Source organism: Helianthus annuus, chromosome 11, assembly GCF_002127325.2.
Source record: "Helianthus annuus cultivar XRQ/B chromosome 11, HanXRQr2.0-SUNRISE, whole genome shotgun sequence".
Taxonomy (NCBI): domain Eukaryota; kingdom Viridiplantae; phylum Streptophyta; class Magnoliopsida; order Asterales; family Asteraceae; genus Helianthus; species Helianthus annuus.
The window spans coordinates 54,658,556-54,679,008 of NC_035443.2; the positions used below are offsets into that span (position 1 = coordinate 54,658,556).

Sequence of the window (20,453 nt, forward strand, 5' to 3'; positions counted from 1 at the left end):
ATGAGAACAGACAGCCGAAAGATCCTTGATCGAAAGACCTGAAAAACACAAACTTGTTAAACTTAAACAGACTGAGATCGAAAGATACTACTTGTTCGAAGGATCAACAGTGTTCGAAAGATCACTGTTGAATTTCGAACAATGTTTTCGAAAGATTCTCCAAACGAAGGATCCTTATCTTTCGAATAAGAAACTGTAGATAGAAAGATATATCCTTCGAAAAGATTCCTTGGATCGAAAGATAAGTCACAGACTTCGAAGGATGTTCGAAGGATGAATATCTGTCGAACCTCCTTTGATCGAAAGATGATCTTTCGACTTCGAAGGATATCCTTCGATCTGAACTGACACAACAGACAAATAGTGACAGGTTGGTGAAAAGGTGATTGGTTGGTAGACAACTTTCGGCAGAAAGGTATGTTCAGACCATGCTTTCTACCAACTCAGATTTGACCAATAAAATATTGCCTAAAATAGAAGGTTCTTATCCAGAAAACCGGTCACCGGAGTAAGCCGGAATTTTGGCCGGAAATTACCAAACTTCTTAAAAACAAGTTTTTAAGTTACCCAACCCGTCCTTTAACACACCCGGTTAGTTTAGAACACGTTTTCACGTCTAGAAATGCGGGAAAAACACTGAAAACGGGTGCTAAACCATGTGAGTTTTGTCCAAACACTCCAAAGTCTTGTATAAACTCGGTTTTTAACAAGGAAAAGAGCCACGGCTCTGATACCACTTGTAGGTCCCCCGGAGGTCGAGGTTAAACCTTATCCTTGTTATGTTTAACACACTAGCAAGTGCGGAATCCAAGCTAGAATGCAAACCGGTAGTTTATATGAGAACACAAGCTACAAAGAGAAAGGTAGACACACGAGATATCAAAGTTTTCTCTTGTATTTCAGTGGACACGGTTACAGCCCTTGACCAAACTGAAAATGCTCTCTACAAGACTTAGTTCACTCACACACACACTTTTTGTCTTTCTGTCTAAACTGTCTCACTATATATGAAGTGAACCCATTACATGCCTATATATACCCATAACAGATTGTCTGGTCGAAGGATAAGACAGACTGATCGAAGGATCATCTATCGACCAGACACCTACCGAAGGATCCACATATACCTCGAAGGATGGTATATCCTTCGAGGTCCATCTGTATCCATCGAAGGTTATCCTTCGAGCTCATCGAAAGATATAAACAGTCCTTCGATGACTCATCCTTCGACACAAACAACTAACAAACCATGTGTTAACTGTTTGGCCAAGTCAAACCAGGAGGATGGTTGACTTGGTCAAACTTACATCAAAACACATATACAAACCAACAAAAGACGTAAACAAGACTAACAAAAGACATCGTTTTATATCATTACAAAATACAGACAAAGTACAGACACAAGTGCACCAACAACAAGCTTTGTGAATTAATAGATAGGGTAATTTTATAATATTTATACACTTATATGTATATACTTCACAACACACAAAATATAAATACTATCATTAAATACATATGCTAAAAGAAAATTTATTTTTTCACATTATGAACATACTAAAATAAATCACTAATAGATAAGGGTTAATGGAAAATAAAAATATAAATTAAAAACTTCGGGTATATGATCGGGTATATAGTTCGGGTAAACGGGTATGTGGTTTCGGGTAATCGGGTCGGGTATCACCTAATCCCATACACGTTAAAATTTTTAGGGTAATTGGATTTTGTCACGCTAAACTAAGCAACATTGGCCAATGTCACTCCCAACTTTCATTTTGGCTCCCACCACCCTATATTTAACATTTAGGTGGCAGTGTCACCCCTTCGTTAAATAATCACTAACTCAGTTTGTTTTTTAATCCTACATGGCAAGGGACCTAAGGTGGACAACCTATGTGGACTCACTTTACCATCTTTGTAAACATAATAAAAACCCTAATTCAACACAAACACATATTCTCCAAATTGCAGAGCAAAATCAATCGCAACTCCTAATCCCCTAGTCGTTCTTTCCCTAAGTCCGCCGGAGCATAACGCCGTCGTGATTTGAACCGGAAATCAGGTACGCAAATCGAGGTAGATGAGGAATATTATTGTTATTGGAGATGCTGACAGGTTTGAGTTGATCTTCAACGAAGATAGAGGCTCCAGTGGTGTGTAGTAGTCGTAGATGCGGTTGCCGTCGAGTGAAGTAAGGGTTAGGATGAACAGTAGGAATAGAGTAATAGTTGAAGCTACTGCTACTAGATAGATCCATTTCTTCTTTATTGTGTGTGGATGGTTTAAATGCATGTAGAAACTTCACAGTTTCTTCACGATTGTAGGTTGATATGGAAGAATTAGTGGCGGAAGTCCGGCAACGGTGGAGAGAGAATCTCCGATTGCCGGAGAAATTGAAATGAGGAATTGGTTGAGGAGTGGATTTGGGTGGAAGAAGTATGTGCGTTGGTGATTTGACGGTTACTTTGTCTCTCTAGAGTGTATCAATGGCGGCGTGATAGTGGATTTGGAAGGAGAAGATGGTGGGGAAGATGGAAGTTGAGAATGGAAGATTTTGCAATTAAATTCAGCTTTTCTGAAATTGGATGACTAATTACTCTATTTTGTAACTAATTCAACTTTGTCTCTCTAGAGTCTATTTGCAATTAATTAGGGTTTATATTATGTTTACAGAGATGATAAAGGGTGAGTCCACATAGGTTGTCCACCTCACAAGTCCCTTGCCACGTAGGATTAAAAAACAAACTGAGTTAGTGATTATTTAACGAAGGGGTGACACTGTCACCTAAATGTTAAGTAGAGGGTGGTGGAGTCAAAATGAAAGTTGGGAGTGGCATTGACTAATTTTGCTTACTTTAGGGTGATAAAATCCATTTCCCCAAATTTTTAAAACTAATCCCATACCCGGCCCAATACCCCTCGGGTATCGGGTATACCTGTACCATTTGTGTCGGGTTTCGTGTATACATGTCGGGCTCGGGTATTTTTGCCATCCCTAATTGTATTTCTAGAAACTGGATGAAGAAAGGATACTGGGAAAAGACAAAAGCATGGCCAGATATTGGAGTGAATTTCAAATTTTGTCCTTTATCTTTATAGTGAATTTCAGGCGGTGTCCTTTATCTTTTAAATTGACGAGTCTCGTACTTAATGTTTTAAAATCTTGCACGTTATGTCCTTTAGCCCTAACCCAGTTAGATTTTTCTGTTAAATCTAGTCATGTGACTTGCACATAAGGGTATTATTGTCATTTCACTTTTTAGGGTCCAATAATGTAAATAAATTAAATACTTAACCATTAAAAAAATAAAACATAAAATATTAAGATCTTGTAATCCTTCAATGATAATCATCAACTCTGTTTCACAACCCACCTGCAATCAGTTAACTTTATCAGATCCCAATCAACAAAACTTCAAACAAACATCAAAACATCATTATTTATGGCAAAATTGCACTTTTCGTCCTTTATGTTTCAGGGTTTCTACAGGAGCTGTCCTTTAAGTTTAAAAATTACACTCTATGTCCTTTATGTTTGCAACCTATAACAGGCGGTGCCCTTTCTTGTCAACCCAGTTAACTTTTGATGTTAAAACCCCTAACGTGCACGTCACCTGAGGGTATATTCGTGGGAGATATCGGGCATACCTTGTAGACATGCTGTGGCTACCATATGGGTTATGGCAACCAATGGTAAGCAAGTTGGATGTTTAGAAAGTTGGGTGAATCCCTTGTATAGGTTAGACAACTGGAAGAAGGTGTATAGCTTCAAGGTCAACCCAATCAGTGGCAGGTCTATGTGGCCCAATTCAATGGTTCCTACAACTCTAAAGCCACCTAAACATAAAAAACAAGTAGGTAGGCCTAAAAAAGCTAGGAGGAAGTCAGTTGTTGAAATGGAGGATATGACAAAGGGTGGAAAGCTATCAAAGAAATACGCAGTGCAGACTTGTGGAAATTGCAAGGGGAAAGGCCACAACAAGAGATCATGTTCAAATAAACCAAGTGAGGGTGGTGCCAAGGTCAAGACTGCAGTTGGTGGTGATGCGAAAGGCAAACAGAAGCAGCATGTTGATGGTGGTAAAGGCAAGGCTGCAAAGAAAAGCAAGAAGGCTTAACTTATGTCCGTGGGGTTCAACTTTTGTTATCTTATGTTAACTATGACTTATGTTCTCTTTTGTGATCTAAGACTTATGTTTAGTATGACTGATGTTCTATTTTGATGACTAAGACTTATGCTTAATGTTTGATGTTAATGACAAATATGGTTGATGTATAATATGGTTAGTAGTTGTCATAAATGATGTACAGGTATGTTGGTTGGCCAAACATTCAATGGTTGTGTAACCATTTAATACCAGTTTACAATTGCACTTCATTTCAAATGGAACAGGTTTTGTGGTTGGGTAACCATTACATTTGCATTCATTTCAACAAATACCTTTACATTCTATTAATACCAGATTACATTTGCATTCATTTCAACAAATACCATTACATTAACACTTCAACTGGAGCATTACAAAACAACTACCACAAAAGAAAACCTACATACATTAACGCTTAAAAACAGTACAACAAGCACAAAAAAAACCCTGCTAATCTTCAAATACTTCTTCAACCTGACCACGAAGTTGTTCTTCAAGTACATTTCTTTCACGTATGAGTCCAGGAATGATTTCCCTAGAACGCTGACACATCTCAGGGTCAATCCAATAAAAAAACCACAGTTTGATTCCTGCATTTTCATAAAAATCAGTTATTCTTGCATTTTCATAAAAATCAGTTTTTTTTTAAATTAGGGCTAGAGTGAGGATGTTATACTAACCAGATTAGGGCAAGATATGAAACGCCTTCCTGGGTTTCTAACAGTCCAAGATGTACATAATGCAGCTTCTTTTCCACACCAACAAAGCACCATTGTAAGTTCAATTTTGTTGCACAACTTTCATGAACGGTCCGATTGGGTTTTTTGGAATGATTTGGAACCCTAATTTTGTGAATCAGGGGAGACAATTGGGTTTTGTTGGAACCCTAATTTTGCCAATCGCATCAAGGGAGAAGATGCAGTTATATTGCTTGTTATTTGGGGAAAAAGACGAATATACCCTCACGTGACGTGCACGTGAGGGGTTTTGTTGGTGCACTACGTCTATTGACTTCGTCTTGTATCATGTATTAGATTAGGATAGGATAGAATATTTTGTGCACGAGGTTCGAGAAACGAGAAATGGTGATTTAGCATTGAGGTCCGCTTATATGGACATTGTCCATATAAGCGAACCACACCAACACCACAGGTCCACTCTTATGTGCATAACCACATAAGCGAATCACTATTAGTCATTCAGGTTCGCTCGAAGGGCATGTACACATAAGCGAACCTGGAACTCTATATATAGTGCATGTGTTAGTTCATTTGGTACGGTTCTGAATCTGTAACGAAGTGCTGCCAAATTGCTTCCAGGTTGTAAACTTTGTCAAAATCAATAAAGTGAAGCATTATATTTAGTTTGAGCGTCTGATTCATCGGTTCCGCCTTTGAATTAGATAAACGACTCTTCTGATCGACTCATTCAGGGTCAACGACGATCCAACAAGTGGTATCAGAGCTCAGGAGGGAGAGTTCAGCTCAAATTTGATCCGTTTTCTATCTTCTACACCTTCTTTTTCTGTTAAGACAAGTTTCCACGGTTAAAATCGGACGAATTTTTTACAGGACATGTATTATTGAACATAGACAAACCCTTGAAAGTTTTAGACTCAAATTCGGCCTAAAAGTGACCAAAAACCACTCGTGAAACAGATCCGCTTTTACGTCAGTGTTGGTCCGCTCCAAAACAGCCCAGGTCCGCTTGAAAACACGTTGATTCGCTTCAGTGGTCCGCTCGAATGTACTAGGTTTGCTCGTCTGGTCCGCTTTTACGACACAGTCTGGTCCGCTTTGACGACACAATCCAGTTCGCTTTTAGTGACATCATCCGGTCCGCTTATTCGAACAGTTATTGGTCCGCTCGAACGGACATCACTTGGTTCGCTTATAAGTCAAGTTGATTGGTTCGCTTATAAGTCAAAGTGGTTCGCTTATCTGTCCAAATTGGTTTTCGCTCATTCGTTCAATCTAGTTTTCGTTTAAGTGTCAAGATTATCTCACGACAATCGAGTGTTTGTATATTTCAAATTACTTGATATTGTTTTAACTGATTCAGTTTGTTTGTTTGCTTCCAGGTCATTGATTTCCAGGTGAGTAAAGATGTCGGACTATGGTGAAGAGTTTTACAACACGTTCTATAACGCGTTCACTTCAGAAGATACACCAATTACACCAAAGAATGCTACGAAAGTGATATCGAAAAGTCTGAGTTACGATAACGTGTACGGAAATCACCAAAGACCACCTAAGCTCATGAATATCGAAGACTATCATTGGTGGTTTGAAAGATTTGAAAATTGGGTGCAAGCATATGCGTACGATAGCTGGATTTGTTTAACTTTGGGATATGTAAAACCAAGAAATGAAAGACGTGAGTTGATCACACTAAAAGATTTCACAGCAGATGATAAGAAAGAGCATTCAGCAGAACTAAGAATGAAAACTCTACTTCAACAATCTATCAGAGAGGATATTTTCTCATTGCTTCAGTATGGTGAAACATCTAAGTCAATCTGGGAAGCATTAAAAGTGAAAGCTGAAGGAGGGAAAGATATCAAGAAAAACAAAATTTCGTTGTTGAAAAAGGAGTTTGACATGTTTAGCTGCATGAAGAATGAAACAGTTCGTCAAATGATTGAACGTTTTTGTCACTTAAAGATTGAGTTGGAGAGATTCGAAATTAACAAAGAAAGAGAAGAGAAGAGATGGTAGATAAACTGGTTGAAGCTTTACCTCATGAAGATGATTGAAAAACATATGTGATTGTGTTGAAAAATGATGTCAATTTTGATAAACTGACATTAGATCAATTGATAGAGAAGATAGAGGGGCATGATTTGTTGATTCAAAAACAAAACAAGATGTCAAGTTCTAACTATCAACAAAATGTTGGTTTGTACTATCGAAGAGGGTTGTTACAAAACAATGAGTCTTCAAGAATCAATGAGTCTCCAAGAATCAAAACGGGTTTTACGGCAGAAAAGACCAGTGACACATCAAAGAGTACCTCTTCAAGTTATGATCCAGGATTTCATGCATCATCTGCATCTGGATCATCAACTGCAAATTCCAACTCCGATTGGAAAAATTCTCCATTGCTAAACAATGAATTTGCTCAACAGCATATGAGTTTCTTAGCCTCCATTCTGGTATCTTACGAAGGATTAATCGCAGGAAAGATCGGAAATCCTAACATGACGAAAGAGGATTACGATCAGGTGGATCCAGAAGAAATGGAACTCATGGATATTCGTTGGTGCATGGCAAGTGTCATTCGAAGAGCACAACGATTCATGGAGATCACTGGTAGAAGATGTTTGGAAGGACCTGAAACGAAGATGGGTTTTGACAAGAACAAAGTAATTTGCTTCAAATGTAAGGAAAAAGGTCACTTTAAAAGAGAATGTCCAAACAACAGAGCTGATGAAAGTGTAAATCCGTTTCGTGAGGATTATTACAAAAAGGCAATATATCACAAGAATACTGATCAGCCAATCAGAAAGCAAATTGATGGAGTATCATCCAAAGAAAAGAGAGCTGCTTTGTCATTTTGTGATCAAAATGTGGATAATATAGATGGTGATTATGAATCTATGGTTCAAAATCTTGATTGGAAAGAGGGGTTGATAGAGGCAAAATCACCTGGTTTAATCATCTATGATGATGAAGGTTATGATTGGAGTCAACATGACGAAGAGGTAGCTGAAGTGGAAGCTAAAGCAATGGTGGCTGAAGTAACACTGACTCGAGAAGAAAGACATGCTCGTATGAGATTGGATGATGTGTATAATGCTTACAGAGAAGCAACATGGGCAGGCAGGTGGAGCAAAGATAAAGGATGCTATGTTGATCCTCAAGGAAACCCAACTGTTGATCCAAAGACAGTTGACCTTGATGCACTAGTTGCTGCTATTCCTACTGTGGATGTTTGGTGCAAAGGCCTTAGAGAGAATCCCAGATACAAACAGCAAGTTGAAGAAGGCATTCAGAAAGTAATTTTTGCTAGTCTGGAGAAGAAAAAGAAGATGACAGTCGAAGAGATTGTAACTGAAAGTGAGAAGGTGGTGAGTGAAGTGAAGAAGGTTGAAAAGAAAGCCGAGGAAAGTGTTGAAGACAAAGTGCAAGTCGCTGAAGAAGACCAGATTCAGAAGACTGAGGAAACCAAAGTGCCAGTCATTGAGGTAATTATTCAAACTGATACTTCTGATAAAATTGATAATGAAGCTGAACAGCAATGCAAGAAATGCATGGAAACGTGCAGTGCTTGTATTGAGAAAGATGAAAAACTCAACAACAGAGATAATGAATTTACTCAAATAAATAAAATTTTCAAAGAAAAATGTCATGAGATGAGTGAAATTGAAAAGTTTTTGAAATAAGAAAATGAAAAATTGAAACAAAAATGTGATGATCTTGAAATAGAAAACAAGGTTTTAAAAGAAAAGTGTTCAGTTGTTTGCAACGAATGTGTTCCAAAAGACATCAAAATTCAAGAGTTACAAAAAGAATATGATGTAATGAAACTGTCATATGAAACTGTAAAAGAAGCGTATGAAACTTTAAAGAGTAAAGTCAAAAGTCTAGATGATAGATTGTGTGCTTGTCAAAGAAACACTAAATTTCTTGAAGCTAGATTTGAAGATAAACAAAGAGTGGTAAACCAATATATTGATGATGTTGCTAAGCTTAAACAAGAATTGGCAGACAAAGAAAAGTTGGTCAATAAATTGCAAAGCTATCATTCATCTTCATATATTCTGGAACGAATTTTCAACATCACACCCGATGAGAAAGTGTCTGAAAAGAACAAAAAGGGAAAAGGGTCTGAATACCATCAAGTTCCACCACCGTTGGAGAATAATTATACATTCTATGATGGCGAAAAAGTGGAAAAAGTAATCAACATGGTTGATCAGTTACCCGACAACATCGATGTGACTTACACCAAATCTGATGATATCAGTGATTCAGAGGTGGTAGGTAAGATTGTTGAAAGCGTTTTTCAAGAAAAGTCGGGTGATACAGGTAAAACTGAATCACAGGATGAAGATGAGGGAAACTTTCATGATGGATATCTGAAAAACACAAAATCCAAGAAAAATTTGAATGATGATTCAAAGGGATTGGTTTATACCATGATTGGATCAGACAAATTATTCATAGATGTTGTATTCCCGATTCAGAATGTGATTTCAGATAAAGTTGATCAAGTTTTCAAAATGGTTGAGATTGAAAAATCTGAAATTTCAAAATTTGCTGGTAAAGGTCACAAAACTTTTTATAACAAACCGGGTGTCAAAAAGAAGAACATGAAGGCTGGGTTGGGTTATAAAAAGAAACAAAATTGGAAGAAAAATGTGACGCCAAATTATCAAGTAAAAATGAGTTTTGTTCAAGGAGATAGTTTAGCAAAAGAAAAAGAACTCAAAATGAGACAGTCTAATGTTGAGTTTGAAGCACAAAAGAAAAAGCAACATCCACAGGTCAAAGATGTGTCCATGAGAACATGTTTCAAATGTGATCAAAAAGGACATCTTTCACGAAAGTGTCCAAATCTAAAATCTGTGGATGTTGACAACAAGAAGATTGATTCTGAGAAACAAAAATCTGAGAATGTGAGACAAAGGTCAACCAAATTTGATTCGAAACAAACTTGGAGGTATAACACAAATAAGTTTGCTTCAAATCAAAATTGGAAATCAAACCCGAACAGGTTTAATTCAAAACAGATCTGGAATTCTCACACACTCAGATTCAGAACAACACAAAGTTGGAAAACATCAGTTGATATGGCAAAACCCCAAGAGGTTTGGAAACCAAAAGTTGTTGTTCAAAACCAAAGTGTTCAAAAAGATTCACATTTGTACAAATGTGGAACACCAAATGGTCAAGCATGGAGTGTTAAGAAACATGTTGATTTGGTTAAAAATGAGAAACAAAAACAAATCTGGAAATCGAAAACAGAAATAGAAAGTTCATTTTCTAAGGTGAAGAAAGCTGAGGATTCAATTTCGATTGCCTATGATGAAAATTTTCCACCACTCAAGGCTGAAAACTTTAAGATTCAGGTTGCTAGAGTCAAGGTTACACCCAAGGCTGATGAGGCTTGGGTGGACACAATGTTTGATTAAACGGTTGGAATTGCCGGAGCTTCCTTTATCGCGAAGCATGAATCGGCATTTATCTTCATTGATTGAAATTTTGTTTGTGACAAATGGTTTGCGTTTTGATAAAGCTTGAATGTGCAGGTACTCAATGGTGCAGAAGATTGTCAGAATGCAAATAAGAGTAGCCTGGCACTAGAGTAGGAAGAAGATGAACTCTGATTTGGTCAAACAGGGAGTTTGTGTGTTGTTTTGTGAAAATTTGAACAATATGTGATGTTTGTTGTTTGTTTGTTTGTTGTTTGTTTGGTTGATGTTTGTGATGGTTGTGGTTAATTTTGTTAGAATAAGTGCTGATGGACTATGCCGAAACCCTCACGGCAGAACAAGCATGATTACTGTCACAGATTGAAGCACGGTTTTCTAACGGGCAAAATCAATGGGTTGTAAATCATGGGGGTACGTTATATTTTCTGCAAAACAGAGCATGAGATGCAGAAAATGGATGGCGAGACAAAGCTATCAGTATCGGTTTGTCAAATTTCTTTAATGATTTTGCATTTTAGGGGGAGAAGGTATTGTCAGAAAATACAAAAACATTAGAAAATTTGAAAAAGTCAAAAACATGATAAAATTCAAAAATTTGAGTTTCGTGTAAAAAGAGGAAATGATAGTACATCAGTAGACAGTTACAGTATGCTAAAGAATTGTAATGATTAAATAGCGTTAAACAGTCTCACTGATGATATGTCGATAGGTTTTTATACACTTAGTAGACTTTTTCGGGATATAAACTTAAATTCAAACTTACTTATTTCGTGGGGAACACTACTTGGATATATAGGTAACCCCTGAAATCTCGTTTGAAAGGTCTCGTATTCTGATATACTAGGTTTCTATACTCTATGATGTCTGGGGTATTATTCCGGGACTTTTGCTGAATGGAAGTTCTGACCTAGTCCTTGGATAATACTTTCACCAAATGCTTGAAACATAGCATAAACCCTCAGCATGCAGATGAAACAATAAAATTGATAGTCGTTGCTGTTGTAATTAAAAGATCCTCTAAAGGGGACATACTGAAAAGTCGAAACTGATATCTCTCTGCGCATACGGAAGTATCGACCTGAGATCCCTCAGTCCTCGCATACCTAATTTATGTACAGAATCATTGTAGTATAATTACCTGTAAGACTGAATATTGAGATTCTGGATACGGGAGTATATTCAAGAGGTGGGACACATGAATGAGTTTAAGTCTTAAAACATCTAAATCGTATCCTGAATTAGTTGAAATTTGTATGAAAATTTAAGTGGATCAGTATATTGACAATCTAAGTGAATTGTTTAATTCTTAATGTGTAACTAAGCTCAACGGTACTTGTGACTTGTCAAAAACTGATATGATCCTCTGACGCATACTCAAACAAAAATATTGTCTGTAAATATGTTTGTACATATTTCTTTGCAGCTTTATATTTTCAGAAAATACAAAAAGATTTTGATTTCTGCTTTATTTTCGATAAACCGATGTCTGAATTGCTGAGTTTCAAAATCTTAGTAAGCTGATTGTGTTTCTGAAAATAAAACAAGTTCATTAATTTGAAACTTGAAATTTCTATAAGAGTTCAAAAACAGTTTGTGATATCTTCAAGGTCATTAACTTGAACTTGAATGATAATCTGTGGGGGAGTTGGATTCTTTATATTGTCAAAAACTGTAAAGACTGTTGATAGGGGAAGTGATATAGAGAGTTGAATAGAGCCAGATTACGGTTTCTGGTTAATAGTTTTTAAAACGTTGTTACTTATAAATGTCTGAGTGTTGCAGATGTTATACCAGACTACGATCCCGAAAGCCGAGTCTTAGGGGGAGTCTGAAGACGAGCTCAACGAAAACGGAAGCATACAAAGAGTCGGGTATCGTTCCTGTAAGAGCTTGTATCTGGAAAGCTAGGTGTCGATCCTAAAAGCACGGAAGCTTGACGAGAGGGGGAGCCCGCTGACAATGAAAAAGTTGATGATAAAGTTAATGATGAGATCTTGGTGAAAAAGTCAAAGATAGAAAGATGATTAAAGAGAAAGATTGAAAGGTGCTTACATTGTTACAATCTGAGCAAGATGGCAAGATGATCAAGACTAAAGAGGTGGCATAACAGAGAATGGTCACTGAAGACTTCGTCAATATCCGAGGAGGAGTCTGTTGGTGCACTACGTCTATTGACTTCGTCTTGTATCATGTATTAGATTAGGATAGGATAGAATATTGTGTGCACGAGGTTCGAGAAACGAGAAATGGTGATTTAGCATTGAGGTCCGCTTATATGGACATTGTCCATATAAGCGAACCACACCAACACCACAGGTCCGCTCTTATGTGCATAACCACATAAGCGAATCACTATTAGTCATTCAGGTTCGCTCGAAGGGCATGTACACATAAGCGAACCTGGAACTCTATATATAGTGCATGTGTTAGTTCATTTGGTACGGTTCTGAATCTGTAACGAAGTGCTGCCAAATTGCTTCCAGGTTGTAAACTTTGTCAAAATCAATAAAGTGAAGCATTATATTTAGCTTGAGCGTCTGATTCATCGATTCCGCCTTTGAATTAGATAAACGACTCTTCTGATCGACTCATTCAGGGTCAACGACGATCCAACAGGTTTTAACATCAAAAGTTAACTGGGTTGACAAGAAAGGACACCGCCTGTTATAGGTTGCAAACATAAAGGACATAGAGTGTAATTTTTAAACTTAAAGGACAACGCCTGTAGAAACCCTGAAACATAAAGGATGAAAAGTGCAATTTTGCCATTATTTATTAAAAACATCATATCGTATCTTTATCAATCAGATATTCTGGAAGATGTTGGTTCTTGAAATCACCGTCAAAGACAAAATCAAAACAATAATCGCTATAAACGAAACCATTTGAAGAATATCAACACCCATTGGTATAGCTAAGATCATCTCATAAATACATAATATTCGATTTAAAAAACTTGAAAAGAGAGTGCTCAAATTCTTCAAACCCACTTGTGATTATTCAAAATTGTTGTCTTGTAAGCACGCAAATCAAGAAATCTTGGACGAATTGAGCGTCAATTTGTTGAAGAAACGGGACTTGCTTAACCGTCACAGAGTTCGACACCCAACTATGAGAGTTCAAAGTCGGGTTGGCCCCGGAGACTTTAAGAAAAACGTCGTTGATCGAATTGGAAAATGGTTCGGTTGTTAATTTAGAGAGGGCGGTGAAGCCATCGACTCGAATGGGCGGGCATTTTGTGCAGGGCAATGTGGATGGAACAGGGGAGATTGTTTCGCTGGAACCGGAGGGGGATTCGTTATGGATTAAGGTGAAAACATAGCCGGAGATTTTGAAATTTACAGTGCCAAAAGGGTTTATTGCGGTGGATGGAACTAGCATGACTGTGGTCAAAGTGTTTGATGAAGAGGAGTGTTTATCTAGTTCAGGTGGTGTGCGGTGGGGGGTATTTATCTGGTTCAGGTGGTGTGAGGAGTGTTTATTTGTTTTATTTTTAATTTTTTTAATAGTTAGGCATTTAATTTGTTTACACAACTAGTCTCTGAAAAGTGAAATGACAATAATACCTTCATGTGCAAGTCACATGACCATATTTAACAGAAAAATCTAACTGGGTTATGGCTAAAGGACATAACATGCAAGATTTTAAAACATTAAGTACAAGACTCGTCAATTTGAAAGATAAAGGACACCTCTGAAATTCACTATAAAAATAAATAACAAAATTTGAAATTCACTCCAGATATTGGATGAAGAATATAGTATCAATTAAAGGTGATGCTTAGATTTAAGTTGGTTTACTTTTCCAATTAAAAGGATTCATATTGGACCAGACCTCAAAATAATATCCATAAATTTAAGTAATATCTTATATTGGGTCATGAAATAAACTTAAGATCATCACATCTTTAGTATCATACTTGATCATTTTAGTACTAGTTAGGATTACCATGATATCTGCTAGTGCTAACTTGTGTTACAACTTAACTACAAATCCTTTGGTTTCATTTTGCTAATCCATATATATTGAAAATATGTCGATAACACCAGATATATCAACAACATATGCTATCAAGGTACGACTTGTTTATAAACATCAAAACAAACAGTTCAAATAGAGAGCTAGAGAGCTGGAAACTTCTGAATTCATTCATGAGATAATCCGAGGTTTCAAGGAATGCTCACCTATTGAATTCAAAAAATATCACTCTGTTGCAGAAGCCACTACTTGCAGACTAACAATCCTAGTTTGAATTATGATCAAGCTATGATATGCACATTGTTACATAAAAATGGAAGTAACATATATAATTGATAAACAGTGAAACATCATGTATCAAGAAACAAAAACTAAAAACATAAAGAAGATCTTGCAGCTAGCTTTCATATATTAGCAAAATATCATTAAAATACAACAAACACAAATGCCTAAGCGTTGTGAATTCATTAAATGGACAATATCTAGAGACCAAACACATGAAATCAAATGTGAACCAAACACATGAAGACCAAATGGAATTTGGTAGAGATTTCTAGCTTTCCACATTTTGCAATTTATAATCTTCATCTTTCATCCCACAATTACTATTTAAGTTTCACTCCCAGTCGCACAAGCTAGGATCATCCATTAATTCTTTTGGCATAAGCTTACCTAACAGCTTAAGCATACTTCTATCTAGTAAACCAGCAGCGATATGATCTATAAATAACGATAACGTCAAAGCATCAAGTGAGTAACCTCTGTCATCCATTTCCTGTAAAAGCATCTCCACATCATCATAGTGCTGGTTCTTTAGACATCCTTGGAGAAAAACACAGAAAGTAACATTATTTGGTAGGTAGCCACTCTCTTCCATTTTAAGAAACAACAACTTTGCTTCCCCGAATAGACCTTTGCGACAAAAACCACCAATCATCACATTATATGTCCTGACATTAGGTTTCAAACCTTTAACGCTTAGGCCATGGAAAGGATTCCTTGCAATGTGAAATTTCCCATATTTTCCTGCCCCATCAATGAGGATAGTGTAAACAACAATATCAGAATTAAGCTTGCTATCACCCATTAACTGGAACAAAGAGAGTGCCTCTTCTATACTTGATGGTTGTTGCAAAGACCCTCTAAAACTATTCGATAAGTGCATGCATCTGGAATTTGGCCTTGTGCATACATCTCATCGAATAGTTTGCATGCAGCTACACAATGCCCAACCCAACCTAAACAAATCCATGTAACATGGTGTTATAAGTGACCACATTGGGTTTTAAACCTTGTCCAGTCATTTCATTTCACGAAACATTTGCATAGCCTCTTCTATATTCCGATTCTTACAATACCCGTTCAATAAACTGCTGTAAGTAACAAATCAGACTGACATGTCAAACTTCATGGTTGTATCTGTCTCTGGATTCTCTGCTACGTGAATGAGGTAACAGGTATTATATTTACATGTTTTCCATTACATACTTACAGAATTGATCAACATGTCATTGTTTCTGTCTTACTAGGTAACTCTTTCACTCCTTTTGTTATTTGGTAGCTTTCTGTCTCTATAGGTTGTTTGTTCATATATTTCCTGTTTTTGGAGTCGGTGGTCTCTCTAGAAGCCGTCACTCTATCCACTCGAAAAGAGGTAAGGTTTGCCCACATCCCACCCTAATCTCATCCTACCAATAGCTTTGTTATTATGGGATATATTAGGTACGACTGTTGTTAGATTGTGAACTTAGGATATTAGAGAAAGAGTAAACTGCAATTTGTGTTCCCCAAACGAAATTTTCGACGTCTGAGTCCCCCATCTTTGAAAAAGCGCTACAACTTGAGTCCCTGCCAAACTAATAGAATGTCCATTTATCTTTTTTTGGAGTCCTTGTGGTTTAAAACCCGCTATCCACTTAAGTCACTGGTCGAATATTAATTAACTTTAGATAAAGTGCTTAGTGAATATAGTTTTATAAAGTATATAATTGTATACAAATTGCATATTTTGCGAATACTAACATAAGATTAATATAAACACCTACTACCTTTTCATATAATAAAGTTTATGAAAAGATTATACTAATTTTATGGCGAGTTGTAGACGACGTTGAAGGTTAAGGTATGATTTTAAAAGGAATAAATGTTAATGGCATTTTAAATTAAAAATAATAAAAAACTCTTTTTGCTTCGAGTATAAAGACTTGATTTTGACTCTCATTTCTATAATTAATTGGTATATTGAGGTTACCAGCACATCACCTACTGGATATATGTATTTCTATACGTCAAAGACCCATCTTTTTGTTTTAGACTAAAATCATACCAAATAAGGGATGCACATTTTACTATTTTTATCTATTATTTTTAATATTTTACAATCTTAAATACCACCTAATCAACCTGTATTTAAGAGATTTAAATATACAGTACATTTATACAACTAGACTACAAGATCATAAAATACATGACAATTTGTAAACAAAAGAATATATGGTTAAAAAGAAAACGAGACAATTATTATATACTAATGTTATGTGTTTCGATAAAAACAAACATTAGATGATGTGATTATGCGATTTTTATAGTACGCTATGTAAATTTAAATATTAATTTAACGTATTAAGTTATATGATCACAAATCATGAGTTATAATATCTTTGCGAATATTATGTAATCCGTGATACATAAAACATAAAACACAATGATGTAACTGAAAAAATTATAGTAATTTTCTGCATTTTGGTATGTAAATATAACTAATATTTATATTTTATATTATACGGACTTTTTGCATTTTGGTATGTAATATAACTAATATTACTCATTTTGGTATGTTATGGTACGTGCTTATATTAATCTTCTGTAATATTCGTAAAATACGCAATTTAGATACAATTAATATACTTAATAAAACCATATTCACAAAATACTTTATTTAAATGCAATTAATATTACGTTAATATTCGTGAAATAGGCAATTTAAATACAATTCACAAAATACTTTATTTAAATACAATTAATATTCGACCAACGACTCGAGTGGATAACGAGTTTTAAACCATAGGGACTCAAAGAAGATGGATTAATGGGCATTATTAACTAAGTTAGTGGCAAGGACTCAAGTTGTAACACTTTTTCAAAGATGGGGACACAGACGTCGAAAATCTTGTTTGAGGGACTCAAGCTGACACCGTCGTATTACCTCAAGGGACACAATTTGTAGTTTACTCTTAGAGAAAATAGGGTAAAGTGTATAATTGTATTAAGTTGCTCAAAGGAATACAAAACAGTGGCTCCATTATGTAGGAACTTTTAACCTAACAAACTAGGGACTTCTACTAACAGATCTAACAAATTATTCATTAGCCTAGCTAAGTAAGTATTTCTCTAACACTAGATTACTACTCAAATATTGTAGTCAAAATCTTATTTATCGTAGCTTTTCACAATTAATCATTGTCTTTCTACGCAATGGTTATGTCAAGAAAAACCTGTAACTTAAAGACATTGAGGCATAATACCTAGCTAATTGTCACGACCCACCTACAAACAAGCCACATTCCTTGAAATCTAGATTTTTCCGCACAAAATCAGAAACATCTAGTGCACTCAGGAATAACCTAGAACTCTCTCGAATGACTATCTGGAACATCCCGGTACATTCTAGAACTATCTGGAACATCCCGGTACAACCCGGTACAATCAGGAACAACACGGAACAGTACGAAACATTATGGAATAATCCTGAACAACCCAGAACCCTATAGAACAGCCCGAAACATTACAAAAGACTCCAGAATGCTCTACTTTATTTTGGGCAAGTATGGAACCAACTAGAAACACCATATAAATATCATAGATATTTGTATAAGAAATGTCTAGATAGGAAGCTTCTAGATCTTGCTAGGATATGTAGGTTACTAGTGTAAATAGGTGGTCTTGCCATTTGAGCAAAGCACCTCCAAAATCACCTTGTAAAGACCTTATACCATCCTTGTAATACATTACTTTGAGCAATACAAGTATCCTTGCATTTTTATCTAAGTCTTCCGCTGCAAAACCATACAAGTTACGACATAAGGCTTAACTTAGACCGGATCTAAGTCACCGCACGCGTGTCAAAAGAATTACTCCGTGACAAGTGGTGTCAGAGCATAGCATAACGATTCTAGGGATGAAATCTGGATGTGGCAAGGGTGTTACTTCAGCAAGTATTGCGATTGGAGACGAAAACCATGTACGGGACAAGTCTCGACAAGGAACAAAGAAAGGTCGAGGTGAGTCCAAAGACTTGATGGTTTCTTTGGATGAAATATTTATAGATCTGGAATCATCCATAACCCAGTTGAAAGCAAGAGTCAAGGATGCCCATAGTGGACTAGATAGTTTGGGTTCACATGTTGCCGACCTAAATGATGACTTGCATAGAGCTTTCAACACACATGGTGGTGACACAATGTACAAGACCTGGCTTCGACCATTGCCATAGCCGAACGCCTAGTCGATCTTTGCAACAAGGGTTCCCACAGATGTAAGGTCGAAGAAAGTAACCATAACAATGGTAGGGGAGGCCACCAAACTAATGTCCGGAAAAAGGACACAATACCTACGTGTAAGAAACAATCGTCCGCAAAGATAAAATGTTATAGGTGCAAAGGATAACATCTAGTACGAGATTGTCCAAACAAGCTAGGAAAGAAGCCCAGAAGGCACACTGCAAAGCACGAAGAAGCATACTTTAGGGCATTGCAACTTTTAAATTCAATCAACACAAGCAAAACATCACAAAAGACGATGTGCAAACCAAGCACGAAAATGCCCAAACAAGATACCAGGGGCAGAGCACAAAGTCAGTTGCTCGGTGCACGAAGAAAGCGTAGCACGATAAAACCAAAAGATATAAGGAATAATGAAAAACCAGCAGGTCTTGACCACGAACACAAAAAGAAGTAAAAATGCGTGTCATGACTAAATGAGGCAAGGACACCTAAGGAAACATGACGAGGACGTCATGAACTTAGGTGGGGGAGAATGTCATGACCCACCTAAAAACAAGCCACATTCCTTGAGATCTAGATTTTTTCACACAAAACCAGAAACATCTAGTGCACTCTGGAACAATATAATATTAAGGAATAACATGTTATCTTCGTGATAAACTTGTTACAAAGCTAACACATGTGAATACAGTTTTCAATATAATATTAGGGATAACATGTTATCTTCGTGACCAAAAGAACACGAACTTCTAATTGCACTCACTTACTCGTTAAAACCTTCGTAAACAATGTCGGACGAACCGCTTCCAAGAAAATCACCCTTCTGCCAATTCTTAAAACGATCCGTTGGTGGAAAGAGGATATTGGACCTTAGCAGTAACGTGAGAGCGTCGATTATGCTTTCTTTTCTTGACATCTTTCACCACCACTAACATATCCATTTCATCTGTAGCCCTCTGCAATGCATTCAAATCGTCCAATTTCAATGACTGGTTGAAGAAAACGTCTTCTGCTCTTTTTAGCAGAGTGATTTATATGTCCGGTCGGCCGAGTTTCTGGGTCTCGTTTATCATCATCTTGATTTTCCTTATGATTGCATCTGTTTTAGTGAGCTTCGATTTAAAGTGGGAGGGTTTGTTTATAACGTGTAGGATGGCATTTGATAATTCAGAAACAGCGTCTCTTGGCACTTCACCGAGGGATTTAAAGTGGGGGGAGGTTGTTATGATGTGGTTATTTTATTAAAATCGATCATATTTTTATGCTAAAACCGGTTGTAATGGTTTATATGAAACAGAGTAAGATTTGATTAATAATAATGGAAGAACAATTAGAATTGCAGCAAGGAAGAACATGTCACACCCCAACCGATGGCGGAAACATTGGGATGAGACGAACAAATTGCTCAAAACTTCATAACACTATGTGACAATATAATTAAATTCAAATTTCATTTCAAAACTAGATTGTCATACAAAGATTCAAATAAAACAACATTGTTTCAAAACATAACATCAAAATGATAAATAAATCTAGATGTGTTTCTAAGTCCACCTAAATCTTGTTTCTTCTCTTAACATCATCACGTCTATCAACCTGCAACATGTATTAAAATATATCAACAAAAAGTTGGCGAGTATATAAGTTTTGTTACATAGCATAAT

The 20,453-nt window shown here is 36.4% G+C and overlaps 1 protein-coding gene across 1 annotated transcript; it reads right to left on the bottom strand.

The window, feature by feature from the left end:
* Window positions 1–14,903: 14,903 nt before the first annotated feature.
* On the bottom strand, window positions 14,904–15,452 carry LOC110930951 (putative pentatricopeptide repeat-containing protein At1g12700, mitochondrial). Its single transcript, XM_022174341.1, has one exon. It carries the CDS (start codon window positions 15,450–15,452, stop codon window positions 14,904–14,906), a length of 549 nt encoding a protein of 182 aa, XP_022030033.1.
* Window positions 15,453–20,453: the final 5,001 nt, after the last annotated feature.